This window comes from Xiphophorus couchianus, chromosome 4 (genome assembly GCF_001444195.1).
Source record: "Xiphophorus couchianus chromosome 4, X_couchianus-1.0, whole genome shotgun sequence".
Classification (NCBI taxonomy): domain Eukaryota; kingdom Metazoa; phylum Chordata; class Actinopteri; order Cyprinodontiformes; family Poeciliidae; genus Xiphophorus; species Xiphophorus couchianus.
Genome location: NC_040231.1, coordinates 36498678 through 36519261, shown reverse-complemented (window position 1 = coordinate 36519261; position 20584 = coordinate 36498678). Strand labels below are relative to the sequence as shown.

The following is a 20584-nucleotide window of genomic DNA, read 5'->3' as shown; positions in this document are numbered from 1 at the left end:
TTATTTAGCTACACTGTATTTTGATCAGGCAATACGTTAACCACCTTGACGTTTAGCACCATGGAAACATCGACTTCAGGCATACATTTTCACCAGTCAATCTAAAATCCAGTGGATCACGAACACCGCATGCTTCTTCTGTGAGTTTCTAATGTTTTTATAGTGTCTCTCTTACTGTTGTTTAAGCGAATCTAGTACCCCAGGAGACGATGACCGTTTCACGTGAGAACTTCAAATTTAAATTATTTAGATTTGTTATTTCTTTCTATAAGAAGTTTGCAATATGCTAAACCAGTGTTAGCAAGTCCCAGACCAGTCGTCTTCACATCTGCAGTCATTCATTGCACTAACAGGGCCTGAGCAGGAGCAACACTCTAGGTGTTAACTGTTCTATTCACCTAAAGGAGATCTGACTCAATCTGTTAGTGCTGCTCAGTGACAGCCGTTGTGCTTTATCCAGGAGATCGCGATGGGAGTCACAGGCCTGGATAAGATCAAAACCCTGCAGCGAAACCCGGCTAACATCAGAAATCTGTGCATCCTGGCACATGTTGATCACGGTAAGTTCACAGCATGTTTTCTAGACTGCGCTGTCACTGAGAATGATCCTAACTTTACATTTCACTTAGGGGTTCGAGATGACAGATAGTAGTTGGTTTTCCACAGCAGTAACAGTATCAGCGGTTTTGAAAAGAATGTTGGTAGATTGTCACACAATACTTGGATAAATGAAATCGATCCTCCATCTCATTGAATACAATGTTCACATAAACAGCATGAAGATGGGCCGAGCTTCACTCTGAACAGAATAATAGGTTTAATTTATAATAATATTTTTGAGTCACCATTATGTTAAATCATTACCTGACATTAAAATCCCAACATTTAATTTCTAGATGCAGTGTACTGATTGACTAACAATTAAGTAATTGATTTTCTAGCATTTATTTCATGACAAACACTTTAAAAAGCTAGAGTTTTTCTTTTTGAAGACAAGCTTTCTATTTAGTTGAATTCTGTTCTATTACTATTAAATTCCTGAGGCACCCACAGAAGAGGAACCCTAGTTGTTAATGATAAATAAAATATGGAAATTAATACAACAGTGAAACAAAAACAACAATAGAACAGGGAAAACATGGATCGACAGTTCAAATTAAAAATACTGGTGATCTATAATGGTCAACTTAGAATAGAAACAGCAGAATTGCTACAGAGAGAAAATTCTGCTGTAACAGCAGCATCAACACATGAAGGTTGGCACAAAATATATTGAAACAAGATTAACAATAACAACAATACTTGTAATAACACACTGTACAAGATTATGACATTAAGAAAATATACTCATGATCCAAGGGAGGTGCAACTTAGTAGGATGACTTTAACAAATGCATGTAATGTGCAAATTTGTTGGCTTTTTTGTGACATGTTGGGACATGCAGAGAGCTATGTTTACAAGTTATTATGATGGTCACTAATAATCAAGGAAAGCTGACCTGATAAATAAATTTTGTAAAATAGTTTTATAAATGTATAGTTTATTTTTACTAGCCCCCTTATGAAATCTTAAGTTCTTTTCAAAAGATTTCTGAAGCGCTATTAAACAGATCAATGATTTTTCAATACAGCTTTTTTGAATATGCTAGCTTTTATTTTGGATGCTTACATTAAGACTCCAAACAACTAAATTCTCCCTCAAAACTCTCAGGATGAAAACAGATAAGAGCTAACCTTTTTATTTAGCAAAACCACCATTGTGAAATCATATTCTTTCACTTTGTAATGCTCACAGCTTGTCATCAATCAATCAAGGTAAAACTAAGGGTTGTACTATACACAGTATAAACTCATCATTAAGGGTTTGAGCTGTCACTAGAGAAAGCATCATGTCAAAAACAAAACAATTAAGTTTAGAAAGAAAACTAAGGTGAACATTATTGACTGGCCTAAACAAAGTCCTTACGTGAATCCCATTAAAAATTTGTAGGGTACATGAAGACCAGAATTCATCCAAGAAGACTGGAGGAACTTGAAAGATTGACCAAAGAAAAATGAGCTGGGATTCCTCAGCTAGAGAAAGCGTCATGTCAGGGCTTCTCAGTGCTCACTACCCAACATGTTTTAAGTGTTTCCTGCTGCTCCTTGTCGAGGTTCATTCAGAGACTTGATTTTTGTTACTGGTACAAATATACAATTCTTTCAGAGCATCCAAGATGTTTGAAGTCCAGAGTGAAATTTCCAGTCAGTGATAGTTTGCTGGTTCAATCCCCACTCCACGTGCCTCGGTCATTGAGCCCTTGGGCAAGACACTTCACCCACCTTGCCTGCTGGTGGCAGTCAGAGGGCCATAGAGATGCTGATTTTATTTTCCAGTAGATCTTGGTACAGACCCACTCTGCCAAAGGCAGCATATGCTGCTTCAATGATCATAGTGCGCAAGCTAGCCTGACATAAATTCCAGAATGTATGGAATATTGTCCAGAGGAAAATCAGACACCCGACCCAACAAGGCAGTTGAACTGGAGGCAGTTAGTAAAGCAACCAGAACACATCAGTAGAGCATGGAGCAGATCGCCTCCTTGCCATGCTTCATTGATGCAGCAAATCAATCAAAAGGAGCCCCAACCAAGCATTCAGTTCAAAGAAATGAGCATATTTTTCAGAAAGCTTACATGTTTGTTTAAAAATTGTTTTATTGATCTTATGCAATATTGAAATTTTCAAAATGATATCAAATAAAAGCTTGAAATATTTCACTCTGTAATAAATCTACCGTATATATTACAAGCTGTACTTTCTGAAATTAGTCAGTCATCTAGAATTTTTTTTACAGATATTCTAATTTATTTTTGCTGTACCTGTACAGCTTACATTGGTTAACAAACTGAATTGAAAAACTATAAAATCCTTTGTTTATCTTGTCAGGTAAAACCACTCTGGCTGACTGTCTGGTGGCGAATAATGGGATCATATCAAGTCGACTGGCTGGGAAGGTAAGCTGGAGCAGTAGGAACCTGCTCCATTACATCAGTAATTGTTGCTTTCTGTGCCACTGAGCTCTGTGGTTTTTGTGCTGGATTTCCAGCTGAGATATCTGGACAGTAGGGAGGATGAACAGGTTAGAGGAATCACCATGAAGTCCAGCGCCATCTCTCTGCACTACAGCACAGGTACTGCAGCACTTCACAGCACAATTTCCTCAGTGGTGAAGTGTTTGCCTTAAATGCCTTAGTAAGTCCCACCTGAGTAATTTGAGGATACTCTGTGTTTTCTTATGAATTACTTTGTCTATTTTAGTGAGTTACCCGCACTGTCTATGTATGTTTTACCCTTTTTATTGCTTTTATAAATCAGTCATGACCAACATTTGTTTTTGACAAAAACATTACAAAAATCCATTTAATGTGGAACTGATTTTAACCAAATCATACCAATTAAATAAAATATGTAACTTAAAATAAATGATTGCATTGATTCATCATTATTCCTTGACTACCATTACAGCATGAAGACTGAAGAACACTCTAACCAATCTGAGAAAAGGTTATTGAAAAGTATAAGTCAGGAGATGGATGCAAAAAAAATCTCTAAGGCCCTGAACATCCCCTGGAGTTCAGTTAACTTCATCATCAAGACATGGAAGTAATGTGATCCATATATCTGCCTAGGTCTGACCGTCAACACTGGTGTTGGTCAAGTTACTTGTAAATAGTAATTAGTTACTAATTACTGATTACTTCCCCAAGTAATCTAGCTTACTGATTACTTATTTTTAAAATTATTTACTTTGCTAATTATTTTACTTTGTTACTTTTGTTTTGCAATTGTAATTCAATGCTTGTTACCTGAAAAAAGGAATTGAATTGCAGTAATGCGTTACTGCCCATCACTGGCTCTCACAACCTGAATGACTATAAAGAAGGAGACTAGTCAGAAAAGACACCAGGTCACCATGACAACACTGAATGAGTTACAAGCTTCCACAGCTGAAATGGAGAGACTCTGCAGTGTTGTTCAGGTTCTTCACCAGTTGAAGCTTTATGGGAGAGAGGCAATGAGAAACTCAGATCTGGACTCAACTAGAGCTTACCAAAAGGCACGAGGAAAGAGACTGTATGGTCAAGAGGAAGAAAGATCTGTGGTCCTTTTGGGCATCAGGCCAAGATGCCACAAACAATGCAAATCATCTAAAACAGTGGTCCCCAACCTTTTTAGTCGTGCGGACCATGGGGTGGGGGGGTACGCGTCGTAAGTATCGAGTCGGGGGTGCGGGGGGGTTAGGGCTAACCCCCTCGTTTTTTGCGGGGGTTACATTCCAAAAAGAACCCGCAATAGGCGAAATCCGCGAAGTAGGAACCTTTATTTTTTTACAGTTATTATACAATGAAATATTTCATAATACATTGAAACCAAAGAACAAAACCTTTTTACAGGCCCAAACATTTGATTAACAAATAAAAAGTACTGTATAAACAATTTTTTTTGTTTTACAAATAACTACTGTACTGTAAAATAATAGTTTTAATATGAACTGAAGGCGGATTCCCGTGCCCGAATTGTGGAGATCAGCGCGGTCCCACCGCGACCTGAGTTATTGGATTAGAACGGGAGAAAATAAAAAATGATTATGAAAAAAAACAAAACAAAGTACAGTAGCACAAATAGTGACTCACGTGTATTTCACTGCTCTTCTGACTGAGCCGCTGCAGCCTGACTCCGCTCTGTAGCGGTTTTTTGTTTTCTTCTAAAGTTCCCGGTGCTGGTGTGTTTTTTCGAGAGAAGAACATTGTTATCGGTAGCTGTTGTCACTCTTTTTTCTTCTGAGCAAAAAAGATTATTTTAAACCGACATGCCACCATCGATTATGTTAAATTTGGCCAGCTGTTTTATGTATGTGTACATATTATATCGCAACGTTGTTGACACACAGGTAGAGAAGAAGCAGAGAGACTGTTTAGCCAATAAGAATGCAGAACACAATGCACGATGCAAATCCGCGAAGCAGTGAGACCGTGAAAGGTGAACCGCGAAATAGCGAGGGTTCACTCTACTCCGATGTTGTTTTGCTACTCATTCTGCTGCAAGTTGGCTCAATTTTGACGCGCAAGATGTAACCGGTAAAATCTGGTTTAGGATTTTCAAAATAAAAGATCTGGAAGTAGTTCATTATTTCTTGCGCGGCCCGGTACCAATTGGCCCGGTGGTTGGTGACCACTGATCTAAAACACACCATCCCCGTTATGAAACATGGTGGTGGGAGCATCATGCTGTGTGGATGCCTCTTCGCAGCAGGTCCTGGAAGGCTTTTAAAGGTAGGAGGTCAAACGAAAGCAGCGAAATCCTGGAGGACAGTTTGTTTCTATCTGCCCGAGAACTACAGTTTCAGAGACGATGACTCAAAGTATCCAGCTAAGACTGCACACAGATGGCTGAAGACAACAAGGTGGAGGCTGTGGAGTGACCCAGTCAAAGTCCACACCTGTTTGCAGGAGATCTTCCCCTCCCCAAACCTAACAGAGGAAGAGCAGTTAGCAGAAAGAATGGAGGAAAAGTGCAGCGTCTGTCCAGATGAGCCTGACTGAGGCTTGCTGGGATGGCAGCTAGAGGAGCGGATACTAGATACTGACTGGAATTAAATTCAATTCAAAAATCAAATCCTTTATTTTTCCTAAGGGAAGTTAACCAGGGCTATAACTCATATCATCCAGGTATCTTCAAAGTGTCATTGTAGATTTTGATGCTGTGGACAAGAAAGATGTCCAGTAGCAGTCAGTCAAAGAGATGTTGAAGTCAGGGATATGGTCTTTGATCATCATGATTGTCTGAACTTCCTCCTCTGTCTCTGCTTCCATGAAGCTCTTTTTCCATTTTTCTGTAATTTGGGGTCAAATTTCAGGTTTTATATAAGGTTTTGAGATGCTAATCAGCTGCTCCAGATTTGTTGTGGTGGAACGGGAGGTTCGTTGGTACTTTCATGTCAATACGGATCAGTCTCTTTGAGGAATGTTTCAATCAATCAATCAGCTTTTATTGTCAATTCCTCTTACATGTCCAGACATACAAGGGAATCGAAATGACGTTTCTCACTATCCCACAGTGATACAAGACAGGGCGTTACTAACATTGAGTAACAATAAAAGACACAGTCTAACTAAAATTATCCTAAGTAATTAATAAATAGATGTACAATAACTAGACATATAGCGTAAAAAGTTTTACAACTGAGAATGTATATGTATATATATAAGTATATAGAGATGTACAGATAAAAAAGTGGTTGCAGTTGTGCAAGGTTCTGGGTTTCTTCTTCATCTTCTTGGCCGCTTTGATGCTGAGGGGAGGGATGTCAGCATCCTCACAGCCTGGTGGATGAAACTGTTGGAGAGTCTGGTGGTGCGGGAGCAGAGGCTTCTATATCTTTTCCCGGAGGGCAGGACACTGAACAGTTTGTGGGCAGGATGATTTACATCTCCCACAATCGTGACCGCTTTCTGGGTGAGTCGGGTGGTGTACAGGTCTTGCAGGGCGGGGAGTGGGGCACCAATGATCTTGGAGGCTCTTTTCACAATGCGCTGCAGGGCTTTTCTGTTCTGTTCTGTGCAGCTTTCGCCCCACACTGTGATGCAGCTAGTCAGGGTGCTTTCTATGGTGCCTCTGTAGAAAGTGCTCAAGATGGGTGGTGAAGCACTTGCCTTCTTGAGCTTGCGCAGGAAGTAGAGGCGTTGTTGGGCCTTCTTCACAAGTGATGTGGTGTTGGTGGTCCAGGAGAGGTCTTCACAGATGTGCACCCCAAGGAATTTTGTGCTGCCTACTCTCTCTACTGCAGCGCCATCTATGGTCAGTGGTGGGTGTTCGATATGGCCCTTCCTGAAGTCCATAACAATCTCCTTGGTTTTGCTGACATTTAGCAAGAGGTTGTTGTTGCTGCACCACTTGGTCAAAAGATGGACCTCCTCCCTGTAGTGGGTTTCATTGCCCTTGGTGATAAGGCCCACAAGAGTTGTGTCGTCTGCAAACTTCACTATATGGTTGGAGGTGTGGGTTGTTGTGCAGTCATGTGTCAGCAGGGTGAAGAGCAGAAGACTGAGCACACAGCCCTGGGGGGCGCCTGTGTTCAGGGTAATACTGCTCGAGGTTAAGTTGCCAACCCGTACTGCTTGAGGCCTCTGAGTGAGGAAATCTAGCAGCCAGTTGCAGAGGGAGGTGCTAATCCCCAGCTTGTCCAGTTTGCAGATAAGTTGTTGTGGTATTATGTATTGAATGCTGAACTGAAGTCAATGAACAGCATTCTCACATAAGAGTCCTTTTTGTCCAGGTGGGTGAGGGCAGGGTGGAGGGCAAAGCAGATTGCATCCTCTGTGGATCGTTTTGCTCTGTATGCAAACTGAAAAGGGTCCAGGGTAATGGAAAGGTTGCACTTGACGTGGGCCATGACTAGCCGTTCAAAGCACTTCATGATAATGGATGTCAGTGCCACTGGACGGTAGTCATTGAAGCAGGATGGAGAGGATTTCTTTGGCACTGGTATAATGGTTGCGGTTTTGAAAAGTGATGGAACAATGGCTTGTTCCAGGGAGATGTTAAAGACATCGGTGAAGACATCTTTTAGCTCCTCTGCACAGTCTTTCAACACACGACCTGGGATGTTGTCTGGTCCCGCTGCTTTCCGGGGGTTGATTCTGGCCAGTGTCCTCTTCACCATGTCGGCTGAGAGGCGAAGGATCTGGTCATGAGGGGGGGGGTGTTCTTCTCTGGGCATGTGTTGTTTTGTGCTTCAAAGCGTGCGAAGAAGCTGTTCAGATTGTTCAGCAGTACCTTCCAGTTAAATGTCAGATTCCAGTACCTTGTTGAATCTAGGCCACGAATAATTAAGGCAGTTCTGAAAGCAAAAGGGAGTCCAACCAGGTACTAGCAAGGTGTACCTAATAAAGTGGCCGGTGAGTGTATGTTGGAAGTTCAAAGGTCATACTTTAAAGAATTTATAGCAACTTTAATGGAGATGATAAAGAGATCCAGAACTTTTTACTTCACTGACCAAACAAAAACAGCTGAAAGGTGTTAATGTCACACACCAAATAAAGACTGTTTCATGTTTGTTTTCAAAATCTAGCCTTGACAATATTCTGACATTCTTTTAGAATAAAATGAACAATAAATGTTCACCACACATTTACTGCTCTTTCGGTGTCATCAGTTGTGGCAAGCAGCACCAATGTGTCATGTTTAATCATTTTCTGATGAACATGGACAATATTTAAAGTCTCTAAATGGGTTTGGTATTCCGTGTGTACCCAGGCAACCAGGAGTACCTTCTAAATCTGATCGACTCTCCTGGTCATGTCGACTTCTCCTCTGAGGTTTCCACAGCGGTGCGGCTGTGTGATGGAGCCATTGTGGTTGTAGATGCTGTTGAGGGTGTTTGCCCACAGGTAAACCTGTTCACACTCTTCGTGCACTAAACATTCCTGACTGAAGAGAATATTGCAGTTACAACATGTGTTGTGTTTAGACCCAGGTTGTCCTCCGACAGGCCTGGCTTGAGAACATCAGGCCTGTTCTGGTCATTAATAAGATGGACAGGCTCATTATGGAGCTGAAGCTCACCGCTCTGGAAGCATACACGCACCTGCAGAAGATCCTGGAGCAGGTCAGAAGCTTAACTCTTTAAGACCAGCTTTGTTCATTCTGTGGATGAAGACTATGTATTATCATCTTGTTCTCTGTAGGTCAATGCTGTCACAGGGACTCTGTTCACGTCTAAAGTGCTCGAAGAGCGAGCGGAAAAGGTGAAGGAGGAGGTGAACAGGGACAAGGACCCAAGTGGAGATCAGGTTTATGACTGGAGTGCTGGACTGGAGGATGCTGACGACTCTCACCTCTACTTTTCTCCTGACCAAGGAAATGTGGTGTTTGCCAGCGCCATAGATGGATGGGGTTTCAGGTCAGGTCATTCTGAGGAATAAAAATATTCAGTTCATATTGTTTCCCTCAGTGTCCTGGGTACCCTGGTTAGAGATTTGCAAAGATCCTGCAAATAAATGTATATTTTATTGTAGCATAATTTTTTACCAAAATTCTTTATTTTCATGAAATTACATATAGCACAAGTATTTATCCAACACTTCTTAACAGCTAGAACTGGGAGGCAGAGTTCTCCTTGCATATAGTATCTGTAGATCACATGAAGCAGGAGAGTCAAACTTATTCAAGGTCTCACCCAGAAAACTGGCTCAGCCCGGTGGTAGGGCAGAAATCCAGCCATTTTTTTTTACTTACATTTTTTTTAAAGCTGACAGTAAATTTTTAAAATATAATTAAATAATCATGTTATTGGAAGGGGGACAAGTAAAGCCTTGTGGCCAAACAAGCTTATAATACACTGGGGGAAACCCTGATCAATTTCAATTTGGGTAACATCTAGTTAATGCGTTCCCAACGGTTTTCTTCTGAGCCCCCCTATGGATTACAATGAAAATCCCCCCAAAAAAGACAAAAAAAATCAACTGGGCACACACAGCATTCAACCAGACATAAACCTATACACATATTTTGTTTTCAAACTCCTCTGAAGTTTATTTCACGCTTCAGGTTGCAACAAAACACATAACAAATCATCTTTGCAGTGAAACGCTTTTGTGTAACTGTTTTTTTTAGTTCTATACTGTAGAAGAGTATTATTTGCTGTCAGTGCTATTTCAAACATATTTCTTTTTTTTATTTGTAACAATATTCAACTTTGCTATCATCAATACATTTAAAAAAAAAGCCTCTGTGCAAAATGGGGTTAAAACATGAACAGCTCCCTGAGAGGTTTTTTTTTTTTTCTTAATTCCTGCAATGGCGCGCCCCACACTTTGGGAACCACTGAGTTAATGATTGTCCTCAAGGACAGTTATACAATGTATTGATAAAACTTGTTAGCAAAATTACAGTCACATAACTTTCTGCATTTGATGAGTATTTATGAAACTTAAGGAAACATGTAAAGTTTCTCTGTCTTGATGACCAACAGGCCACAGTTCCAGCAGATCCTAATCTCGGATCAGGATCCGAGATTAGGACTCTGTTGTGCTGACTAACTCTTAATGTTTGACATGTTTAAGGAAATGTAAAAATTCCAAAGTGCTGCTGGAATGTTCTATATGAAAATCTTGTTCTAGTTTAATGGTCAAACATTGTTTCACTTTATTCTTTCTTTATCTTAATGAAATAAGGTAAAATGTTGATCAGATATCAGTAATCTTGATGATGTCTATTGTTTGTGTTTTGCAGCATTCAGCATTTTGCCCACATATACAGTCAGAAGATGGGGATCAGGACTGAGGTGCTGCTGAAAACCTTGTGGGGAGACTTCTATCTCAACACAAAAATTCAGAGAATCATGAAAGGCGCTCAGGTGATGTAAATTCTTCAGTATTGTTTTTTATGTTCTTGTTACACTGTTAATGCGTTTTATTGTCAACATGGTTTTAAAATGAGTCAGAACGTACCTGGATAACGAGCATTAGAAAATTCCAACTGGAAGTCCTATTGATAAGTCAATGTTGTCCTAGATCCTCAGTGAAGCTCTGCAATCTTTCCTCTAGTCAGTCAGACCTATCCTCCAGTCAGACTTGCTCTCGTGTTTTTCTGCAGACCAAAGGAAAGAAGCCGCTGTTTGTGCAACTTGTGCTGGATAACATTTGGAGTTTGTATGATGCAGTCATTACTAGAAGGTGAGTTAAATGTCAGATTCCAGCTGTTAGTAATGACACCATAGGAATTTTACCCAAAGAAATACAGTGAGGAAAATAAGTATTTGAACAACCTACGACTTTTCAAGTTCTCCCACTTCAAAATCATGGAGGGGTCAGAAATTCTCATCTTTGGTGCATGCCCACTGTGAGAGACATGAACTAAAAAAATCCTGAAATCATAATGTGTGATTTTTTAATAATTTATTTGTGTTACTGCTGCAAATAAGCATTTGAACACCTGCCAATCAGCAAAATTCTGGCCCTCAAAGACCTGTTAGTCCTCCTCTAAAAGGTTCACCTCCACTCCACTTATTAACTAGAAGCACCGGTTTGAGGTTGTAACTGAATAAAGACTCCTGTCCACCCCACACAATCAGTAAGACTCCAACTACTAAACATGGGTAAGACCAAAGAGCTGTTGAAAGTCACCAGAGACTAAATTGTAGAGCTTCACAAGGCTGGAAAGGGTTAGAGGGCAATTGCCAAACAGCTTGGTGAAAAAAGATCAACTGTTGGAGCAATTATTAGAAAATGGAAGAAGATAAACAAAAACATATCAATGAACCTAAGAAAGGAGAGGATGACCGGGGCCATTTATAGCAAGATTTTGGGGAACAACCTCTTTCCCTCCTTTAGAGCATTGAAGATGGGTCGTGGCTGAATCTTCCAACATGACAATGACCTGACGCTCACAGCCAGCATACCCAAGGAGTGGCTCCATAAGAAGCTTATCAAGGTTCTGGAGTGGCCTAGTCCATCTCCAGACCTACACCCTATAGAAAATCTTTGGAGGAGCTCAAACTCCGTGTTTCTCAGCTACAGGACAGAAACCTGGCTGATCTAGAAAATATCTGTGTGGAGGAATGAGCCAATATCCCTGTTGCAGTGTGTGCAAACCTAGTGAAAAACTACAGGAAACAATTGACCTCTGTAATTGCAAACAAAGACTACTATACCAAATATTAACATTGATTTTCACAGGTGTTCAAATACTTATTTGAAGCAGTAACACACAAATAAATTATTTTTAAAATTATACATTGTGATTTTCAGATTTTTTTAGGGGAGGCCATGTACCTAAAATGAAAATTTTAGACCCCTCCATGATTTCTAAGTGGGAAAATTTGCAAAGTCACAGGCTGTTCAAATACTTATTTTCCTCACTGTAGGAAAATACAATGAGGTCAGGTCTGTTTTAGAAAGCATGAGGCCAGAGACATGTCCACAGTGGACATGATCGTTCCCCCCCTTTGCAGAAGTGTAATTCAGGTAAAGCGAACCTCCAACCTTATTAGTCAACATTAAGGCAAAGAAGATGAGAAAAAATATTTTGAATGAGTCATACATCTGGCTTCAAAGTTCTTGTACTTGCGTATTGAGGTTTAAATGGCCAGGCTCTTGATTGTCTTTGTCAGCTTTTAACTAAATTCTGAGCTGCTCGCAGCCTTCGTCCCCAAACTCTGAATCTCTTGGTTGTTCCACGTGTACTGCTGAGAACTAAAGGGGGCAGGGCTTTTCAGTCAGTTTGCCCCAAGCTGTGGTACTTACACACTAGGTCCATGAAGTTATTTGCGGGTAACCACAGACAAGTTGATGATAAAGCCCAAGGGTTTGAGGAGCACTAAATTGCTTTATTCCTATACTTTGGGACAGATTGCCATTTTTAATCTACCTGTTTTATTGAAATAGAAGAGTAGTCAAATAGGACAGCTGAACCTTTTTGCCTCCAACGCTCCTGGATGGTATCATGTGAAAATGTCTGTTATGTTTGTGTGAGCAGAGACAAGCAGAAAGTGGAAAAGGTGATGACCTCACTTGGGATAAAGGTGATGACAAGGGACCTGCGTCACTCTGACCCAAAAGTTCTCCTCTTTGCTATCTGTAACCAATGGTTACCAGTTTCCAAGGCTGTCCTCTGTATCCTCCTCTTTTGATCTCTGATCCTACCTCAACTGTTCCCTATTTATGTTAGTCTGCCTCACTGGAGCATTTCCAAAGTTGGCTGAACATTTTGATTTCAGTTTGCTTTAACAAAGACTCCAGCAATGGTGTGTGAGAAGCTTCCCAGTCCTTTAGAGATGACAGCAGAGAAAGTGGAGAAGCTGATGAGTGTTGGAACCCGTCGATTTGATTCACTGCCTGAAAGGACGCAAGAACTGAAGACAGGTGCACCCCCCCCCCCCCCCCCCCACACACACACACACAATTTAAGGTAGTGAAGCTTCTGCATTATTTTCATCTCATACTATAATGGCCTTCTGATATTTTTTGTGTGTGAAAATTTAATAGAAAAAGAATACAAGAATTTATTTTTTTTTACATTAAAAATGGCAAGGTTACATTTATTAATAAGTGGTCTCTAGAATGAATACAGCATATTAAAACAGCATTTACAGATAACCTGGCTTTTATAGAGAAAAAAATGCTTTTAAAGACATGAGAAGAGGTGGGATTAATAGGAACATTACTTAAAGCAATACCATTCAAGAAAAGTAAAAAAGTAGTCATCCAAAAATTAGGCCGGGTATTATGTTCCTTCCACTTCTAACTCGAACATTTAGAAATCCTTTTGTAACTAATGCTATCAGATTGTTTTGCAACAATATGTTTGCAAAGCTTCTTTGCTTTAACCCATCATGAGATGTTCCTTTTGTGACACCTTGATAACAACTAAGTCCTTTACACATCATCAGTTTTGACTGAACTAGTTGAAATTCATGTACACTGTCAAAGGCCAGAATGATTTTCTGATGACCTATAGATTTCAGCTGCTGTATTGACCAGGGTTTCTGCGTGGTAGTGAAAGGTAATAAAAGGTAGTAAATTAAATTAGCTCAAATTAAGGCCAGCAAAAGGTAGTAAAGGGTAACAAATAGAATTTGACTTGGTAGTAAATTGTTAAAAAAAATAATTTCATGACCCTTTCAATATATTTAGAATTTCACATTGATGCTGACTTTTTGTTTTAAGTTCATTTACCTATAAAATCTGTATTAAAAATTATAACTACTCCCAGGACCTGATCTGACGTTGATAGACTCGATTGGTTCGGCTGTCCGATCTGCTGTGCGCATGCGTAGTGTTGGAAGCGCTTAACGTGTTGGGACTAGCGAGTCATTTTGCGCCTCACCATGAGAAAATGTAAGTTTTCATGACTTTGGCTCGATAACCAGGTGACAGAGAAGCGCTTCGTAAAATATGCAGGAAAAATATATAAACATGACCTTGTGACTGTGATCAAATCAACCTGAGCGGAGCATCTACCATTCATTAGCTGCGGATTCCTGCGCAAGGGAGCAGATCCCCATTTCGTTTTTTGATGTGACACGAAGAGATGCAACTTCAAGCTCAGCTATAAGCACAAGTACTATCGTCACAAGTCAACAGTAAGCATCATCACCAGCAACGCGATTGGTAGCGCTGACAGGCAGCAGACCTTACTGACACTATTAACCTCAGAGCTGTGCTTCTCTGGCGCCTGAAGACCGCTGCTACTAACATAAGTTAAATAACATCACCAACTGCAACACAAACAGATGGCAGAGAGAACATGGGCAAAAATAAAAATTCTACTGCAATTTTAGGAAAAGCAGTAAAACCTTTACCCGTACAGCATTCATCAGCTGATAACATACAAGGATTAGAACTTGGAGCCCAGAAAAACTACCTTAGCAACTACTTTTTAGACTCCTATACAAACCAGAAAAGGAATTAGACAAGAGGATACTTACTTATACTTATCTACCAACCCTGAATAGGAGTATCTAGTTTATTTACTTTGGATCAACATTATTAGCTTTTTCTTCTTTTGTTCTTTCCTTTAGTATGTTATTGTGTTTGTATTTCCTTCTAATTCCTGTAAAGCACTTCCTGTATTGCCTTGTTGCTGAAAACGTGGTACATAAATAAAAATTACCTTATCTTATTGTTTACAAGCAGAAATTTCACAAATGTGCTGATGAGAAAAGCTGATTTGTTTACTTGCCATCCGTAGCCACGTTGCCATGGTAGAACTATCCGGTTAACATAATGAAACCTAGAGATGTAGATGTTGTTAATTCAGCGCTATGCGCAATAAAATAACGCAGAAAAACCATTAAAGAACAACTCAAAACCACTTTTTTCTCGCTTTCTGTGTCAGCTATGCTACACGTAGACTCGTTGCCATAGCAACTGACAGCAGTGAAACTTTACCTATCTGGATTCCACACCAACAGTGTTAAGTTTTTAACACAGCAGTTTTTCATAGTAAACATATTTCTAAAGGTGCTAGTGACAAGACCCAATGTTGGTAATCCTATCCTATATATGAACCTAAGTAATCCATATATAGGAAGAAACCAAAGCAAAATGTGTGTAATATTGTGAAATGACATGGAAAAAGTATTGAACACACACAGAAAGGGAGGTGCAAAAAGGCATGGAACGTTAATCAGGGTTTATACAGAAATTCCAGAGTTGAATTTAGTACCTTTTACTACCTCTACAATATTTTTACTAAGATGCCTTAGCGGCGCCCAAAATGGCTGCGGCTGCATGGGCTCTCGACAACTTGCGAGTATTTGAGCAAAATACGCCGCCTAAAACGCTACAAACTTTGCATCCACTCAGTAAGTTAGCATATGATCGCCAGCGTCTGCTGGAATTACGATCATCAAGTGATTTCGGACTCATAAATACGACTACTCTGGAGTGTTTACGTGATCTCGGAGTGCTACGGAGGCAAGACCCAGCGGCCCACGGCGCAGCGGACTCGCCTAGCAGCACTAGCCGGAGGAGGAGAAAGCGAAGGCGGTGCAACCGGCAGCGGAAGCGCGGCTGTCGAAGTGGACTAACAGCTAAGCTAAACGCTAACCCCCACAGATCGCCGCTTCCGTCCATCTTCCTCTCCAACGTCCGCTTTCTGGACAACAAAATAGACCATCTGCAACTAGAACTGTCTTCAAAGAGAGAGCTGAGGAACTGCTGCGCTCTCATTCTGACGGAGACATGGCTCAACTCGACCATACCGGACAACGTTGTTAGCCTGGAGGGGCTCGCTACATTCCGCGCAGACAGGAGCAGCGCTCTCAGCGGTAAAACCCGAGGAGGGGGGCTGTGTATTTACATCAATAACAACTGGTGTAAAAATGCCATGACTGTCGCCAGTTACTGCTCCCCGGACATCGAGCTTCTGACTGTTAACTGCAGACCATTCTACCTGCCCAGGGAGTTTACTGTGGTTAGCATCACTGCTGTGTATGTGCCCCCCAGTGCTAACACTAAAGAGGCTATGAGTGTTCTCTACCGGACCATCAGTGATTTGCAATCCTCACACACAGAGGGCGTTTTCATCATTGCTGGGGATTTTAACCAGGCCAACATGAAGACTGTTCTCCCTCACTTCAACCAATATGTGGATTTTCCAACCAGGGGAGTGAATACTCTAGACTTGGCCTACACCAACATCAAAGAAGCATTCAGAGCAACATCGATGAGTACGCCATGACTGTGTCAGCCTACATCAACAAGTGCACAGAGGACGTCAGCATCACTAAGAACATTATCACTCGGGCCAACCAAAAACCCTGGATGACTAAGGAGGTACGTGAAATGCTAAAAGCACGGAACTCAGCCTTCAAGTCTGGCGACAAGGAGGCACTGAGGACAGCGAGAGCCAACTTGAATCGTGCTATCAGGTTAGCAAAGCGAACCCACAGTCGAAAAATACAGGAGTTCTTCCACGACACCAGCAACACCAGAAGTATGTGGCAAGGCATAAAGGCGATCACAGACTACAATCCATCTTCCCCCCCAGTGGGTGAAATTGATGCTGACTTTCTAAATGGACTCAATAACTTCTTTGGGAGGTTCGAGGCACTGAACAGTACTCCGGCAAAGAAAACTGTTCCCCACCAGGAAGAGGAGGCACTCTGCCTGGACACAGCCGATGTGTTGAAGACTTTGAAAAGAGTCAACCCACGGAAGGCCCCAGGCCCCGACAACATACCTGGGCGGGTGTTCAGGGAATGCGCAGGTCAGCTGGCTGGTGTCCTAACAGACATTTTTAACACCTCACTGGACCAAGCCACAGTGCCAGCCTGTCTCAAAACTGCCTCCATCATTCCAGTGCCAAAGAAACCTCAAGTCACCTCTTTCAACGATTACCGGCCTGTGGCACTGACTCCCATCATGATGAAGTGCTTTGAAAGGCTGGTAAAAGAACACATCGCCTCCAGACTCCCCTCCACATTCGACCCATTCCAGTTTGCCTACCGCCGAAACCGCTCCACTGAGGACGCTATCTCCTCCGCCCTACACCTGAGCCTGGCTCACCTGGAGGAGAAGAACACTCGTGCGGATGTTGTTCCTGGACTTCAGCTCAGCGTTCAACACAATCATCCCACAGCATCTGGCAGAAAAACTGGGACACCTGGGCTTCAGCACCCCCCTGCGCAACTGGCTGCTAGACTTCCTCACCGACAGACCTCAGTCAGTCCGGATCGGACAACACACCTCCGATGTCATCACCCTCAGCACAGGCTCCCCTCAGGGCTGCGTCCTGAGCCCTCTGCTGTTCACTCTGATGACACACGACTGTGTCACCAGGTTCGCCACCAACCACATCGTGAAGTTCGCGGACGACACAACGGTGGTGGGCCTCATCAGAGACGACAACGACCTGGACTATAGAGAGGAGGTGGAGCAGCTGGTGGACTGATGCAGAGACAACAGCCTGATTCTGAACGTTGACAAGACGAAGGAGATGATCGTCGACTTCAGGAAGATCCGGCCGAGCCACGCTCCACTGCTCATCAACAGCTCGGCTGTGGAGGTGGTCAGCAGCACCAAATTCCTGGGGGTGCACATCACTAACGACCTCACCTGGACTGTGAACACCACGTCTCTGGTCAAGAGGGCACAGAAACGTTTGTATTTTCTGGGGAGGATGAGAAGAGCACACCTGCCCCCGCCCATCCTCAAGAGGTTCTACAGAAGCACCATAGAGAGCATTCTGACCAGCTGCCTCTCTCTGTGGTGTGGAGGCTGCAGCGCCTCCGACTAGAAGAACGTGAGGAGAGTGGTGCGGACAGCAGAGAGGATCATCGGGGCCCCCCTTCCCTCCATTCAGGACATTTCATCCCAGCGCTGCGTGTCCCGAGGCCGAAACATCATCAGTGACCCCTCACACCCCCACCATGGACTGTTCTCCCTGCTGCCCTCTGGAAAGAGGTTCCGCAGCATCCGGTGCAGGTCCACCAGGTTCCGAAACAGCTTTTTCCCACTTGCCATCAGACTGCTGAACTCTTAACTGGACTGCACTCAAAAACTGGTCTCCACTTTATACCTTGCACATGTACAGAGCTAAATAACTTATATTTTACTGTCATTCCTGCACTTTATATTTTATATTTAGATTTATATTCATATTTTATACTGTATTTTATTTTATTCTGGAGTAACCTCACAACATTGGAAGCTCAAAACACTGTCCTGAGCCGTATGCAACGAAATTTCGTTCTGTATACAACCTGTGCATGCAAAATGACAATAAAGTCAGTCTAAGTCTAAGAACACAAAATCAAGCAGCAAGCTCTTTTGGGGGAGCGGTGAATTTATCGGCCAGTTGATTTATCAGCACAGATTTTCTTTATTTTGGGAGATCTGTGATTGGCCGATACTTGCATGTGAAGCCAATTTTATCTACCTCAGCAAAGGTCTGAAAGTCAGCCACTGTCCTCTTCTGCTCTGCTGTGAGAGAGGTCTGACTGATGCCAAATTGAGACTGGCCCACCAGGTCATGTCTGCATGGTTGCAGTTAACAATAGTCACCCCACTGTTGCCAAAACCAATTTTCAGTGACATTTCAGACCAAAAATGTTATAGAGCAAAATCGGAATCGGCAGGTCAGGGTTCCTAACGATTGATAATCAGCAATCGGCCAGAAAACTGCGATCGGCTGATGGCTGATCCAGAACGCTGCTGCTCGTGTTCTCACTAAAACCAGGAAGATAGAGCACATAACACCAGTTTTAAAGTCCCTCCACTGGCTCCCTGTAGCTCAAAGAATAGACTTTAAAATACTGTTGTTAGTTTATAAATCACTGAACGGCTTAGCACCACAATACATTAAAGATCTGCTGTTGTTGTATCAACCTTCCAGACCTCTCAGGTCTTCTGGTTCTGGTCTGCTCTGCATCCCCAGAACCAGAACAAAACGAGGAGAAGCAGCTTTCAGCATCTATTCACCACAAATTTGGAACAAACTTCCAGAAAACTGTAAAACAGCTGAAACACTGACTTCTTTTAAATCTCAACTAAAAACCCACTTGTTTAGAATTGTATTTGAAATGTAATCAATTACAAATTTATTGATGGAACTTTACTTAATGATTGATTCTGTATTGCATTGTGATTCTGTGTTTGATATGATGTAAAGCACTTTGAAATGCCTTGCTGCTGAAATGTGCTATACAAATAAAATTTGATTGATTGATTGATTGATTGATTGATTGGTGTAACAATGCCACCCTGGTCTCCAGTCATTGCTCTGTGGACATTGAGTTCATGATTGTGAGATGCAGATCTTTCTACCTATCCCAGGAATTCACCACCGTTATCATTTTTGCTGTCTACATCCCACCCAGTACTAACACTAAGCAAGCACTGAGTATTCTTCACCATGCCATCACTGACAGACAATCCATATACCCAGAGGGTGTTTTTATTGTTACTGGAGATTGTAACCAGGCTAACATGAAGACTAACATGAAGACAGTGGACTACATGAGTCCACTGTCTTCATGTTAGACAGTGAACTCCACTCAACAGTGGAGTGTTGAGTCCCACTGGGATTCAACACTCCACTGCTGGATTTTGTCACTGACAAAACTCGGTCGGTTCTGTATGGGTAATAACACAATATTATTTATTTATTATTTTTTCACATATTTTTCATCTCATACCACACTGTCACGGCATGGTTACAGTTTCAACAAATATGTAAAAAAAACATTTACATATTGTTAAAGCTGTAAACTGCAGCTTTAACAATGTTAACAGTGACCTTCTTTCTGCCTGTAGAGATTTTGGATGTAATGTTTTCCCATTTGGGTTGTTTTTCAGCTTTCCTCCAGTGTTCCAGTGAGATAAATGCCCCAGTCATCATTTTTGTGTCCAAAATGTTTGCTGTGGACACCAAAGCTTTGCCTCAGAAGAGACAGAGGTAAATGTGATCAATAACCTGGGTAGTGTTGATGTACAGTACAGACCAAAAGTTTGGACACAACTGTGTGTCCAAACTTTTGGTCTGTACTGTATGTCATCCAGCTCTGCCCATAAAAAAACGTGTAACTGTTAGTATTTAATATGGTATTTGGTTGGGTGAGGTTTTATTGAAGTGACAATATACATTTATAGATTGAAAGGAAGCTTAGGTAGGGGTGTGACAGTCATTGTAGAGTCAGGGTGTAAAATAGAAATCAAATCCATAAAATTCTGGAACAAACAGAGTCTGAGTGTTCAGTCCTGCGTCCTGAGCAGGACAAGTTGAAAGTAATTTCTAGCAGAATCAGACTCAGAAGTAAGGAGGGGGTTTTTTTGTTGTTAGTTTATTTTTTTTCACTATTCTCAGTCATTCTGTGATTTGCTCACCCTGAGCCTTATGTATCAAAATCTTAGCTGACACATATTTGTTTTTTATGGAACAATGTCTAGAACAAAGCTTGTGTTTGGCTGATCTCCTTCCTGAGCAGCAGATCTCTGCAGCTCCTCCAGAGTTACCACCGGCCTCTTGGCGGCTTCTCTGGTTAATGTTGACCTTACCTAGTCTGGCCTGTCAGCTAAGCTAGTGGTTCCCAAAGATT

At 41.8% G+C, this 20584-nt stretch overlaps 1 protein-coding gene across 2 annotated transcripts in view; it reads left to right on the top strand.

Moving 5' to 3' along the window:
• The first annotated feature begins 17 nt into the window (after nt 1-17).
• efl1 (elongation factor like GTPase 1) overlaps nt 18-20584 on the top strand; it is a 40892-nt gene continuing 20325 nt past the window's right edge. Inside the window, exons 1-12 of one of the 2 annotated variants that reach the window (XM_028014758.1) lie at nt 18-140; nt 461-560; nt 2929-2996; nt 3089-3173; nt 8299-8432; nt 8513-8650; nt 8730-8944; nt 10276-10399; nt 10639-10718; nt 12520-12656; nt 12783-12905; nt 19845-19944. In XM_028014758.1, coding sequence (XP_027870559.1) covers nt 470-560; nt 2929-2996; nt 3089-3173; nt 8299-8432; nt 8513-8650; nt 8730-8944; nt 10276-10399; nt 10639-10718; nt 12520-12656; nt 12783-12905; nt 19845-19944 — 1295 coding nt within the window. In that variant the 5' untranslated portion in view covers nt 18-140; nt 461-469. Of the gene's footprint in view, nt 141-222; nt 379-460; nt 561-2928; nt 2997-3088; nt 3174-8298; nt 8433-8512; nt 8651-8729; nt 8945-10275; nt 10400-10638; nt 10719-12519; nt 12657-12782; nt 12906-19844; nt 19945-20584 lie in introns of those variants that run through there. The other variant, XM_028014759.1, reaches the window with a different exon arrangement.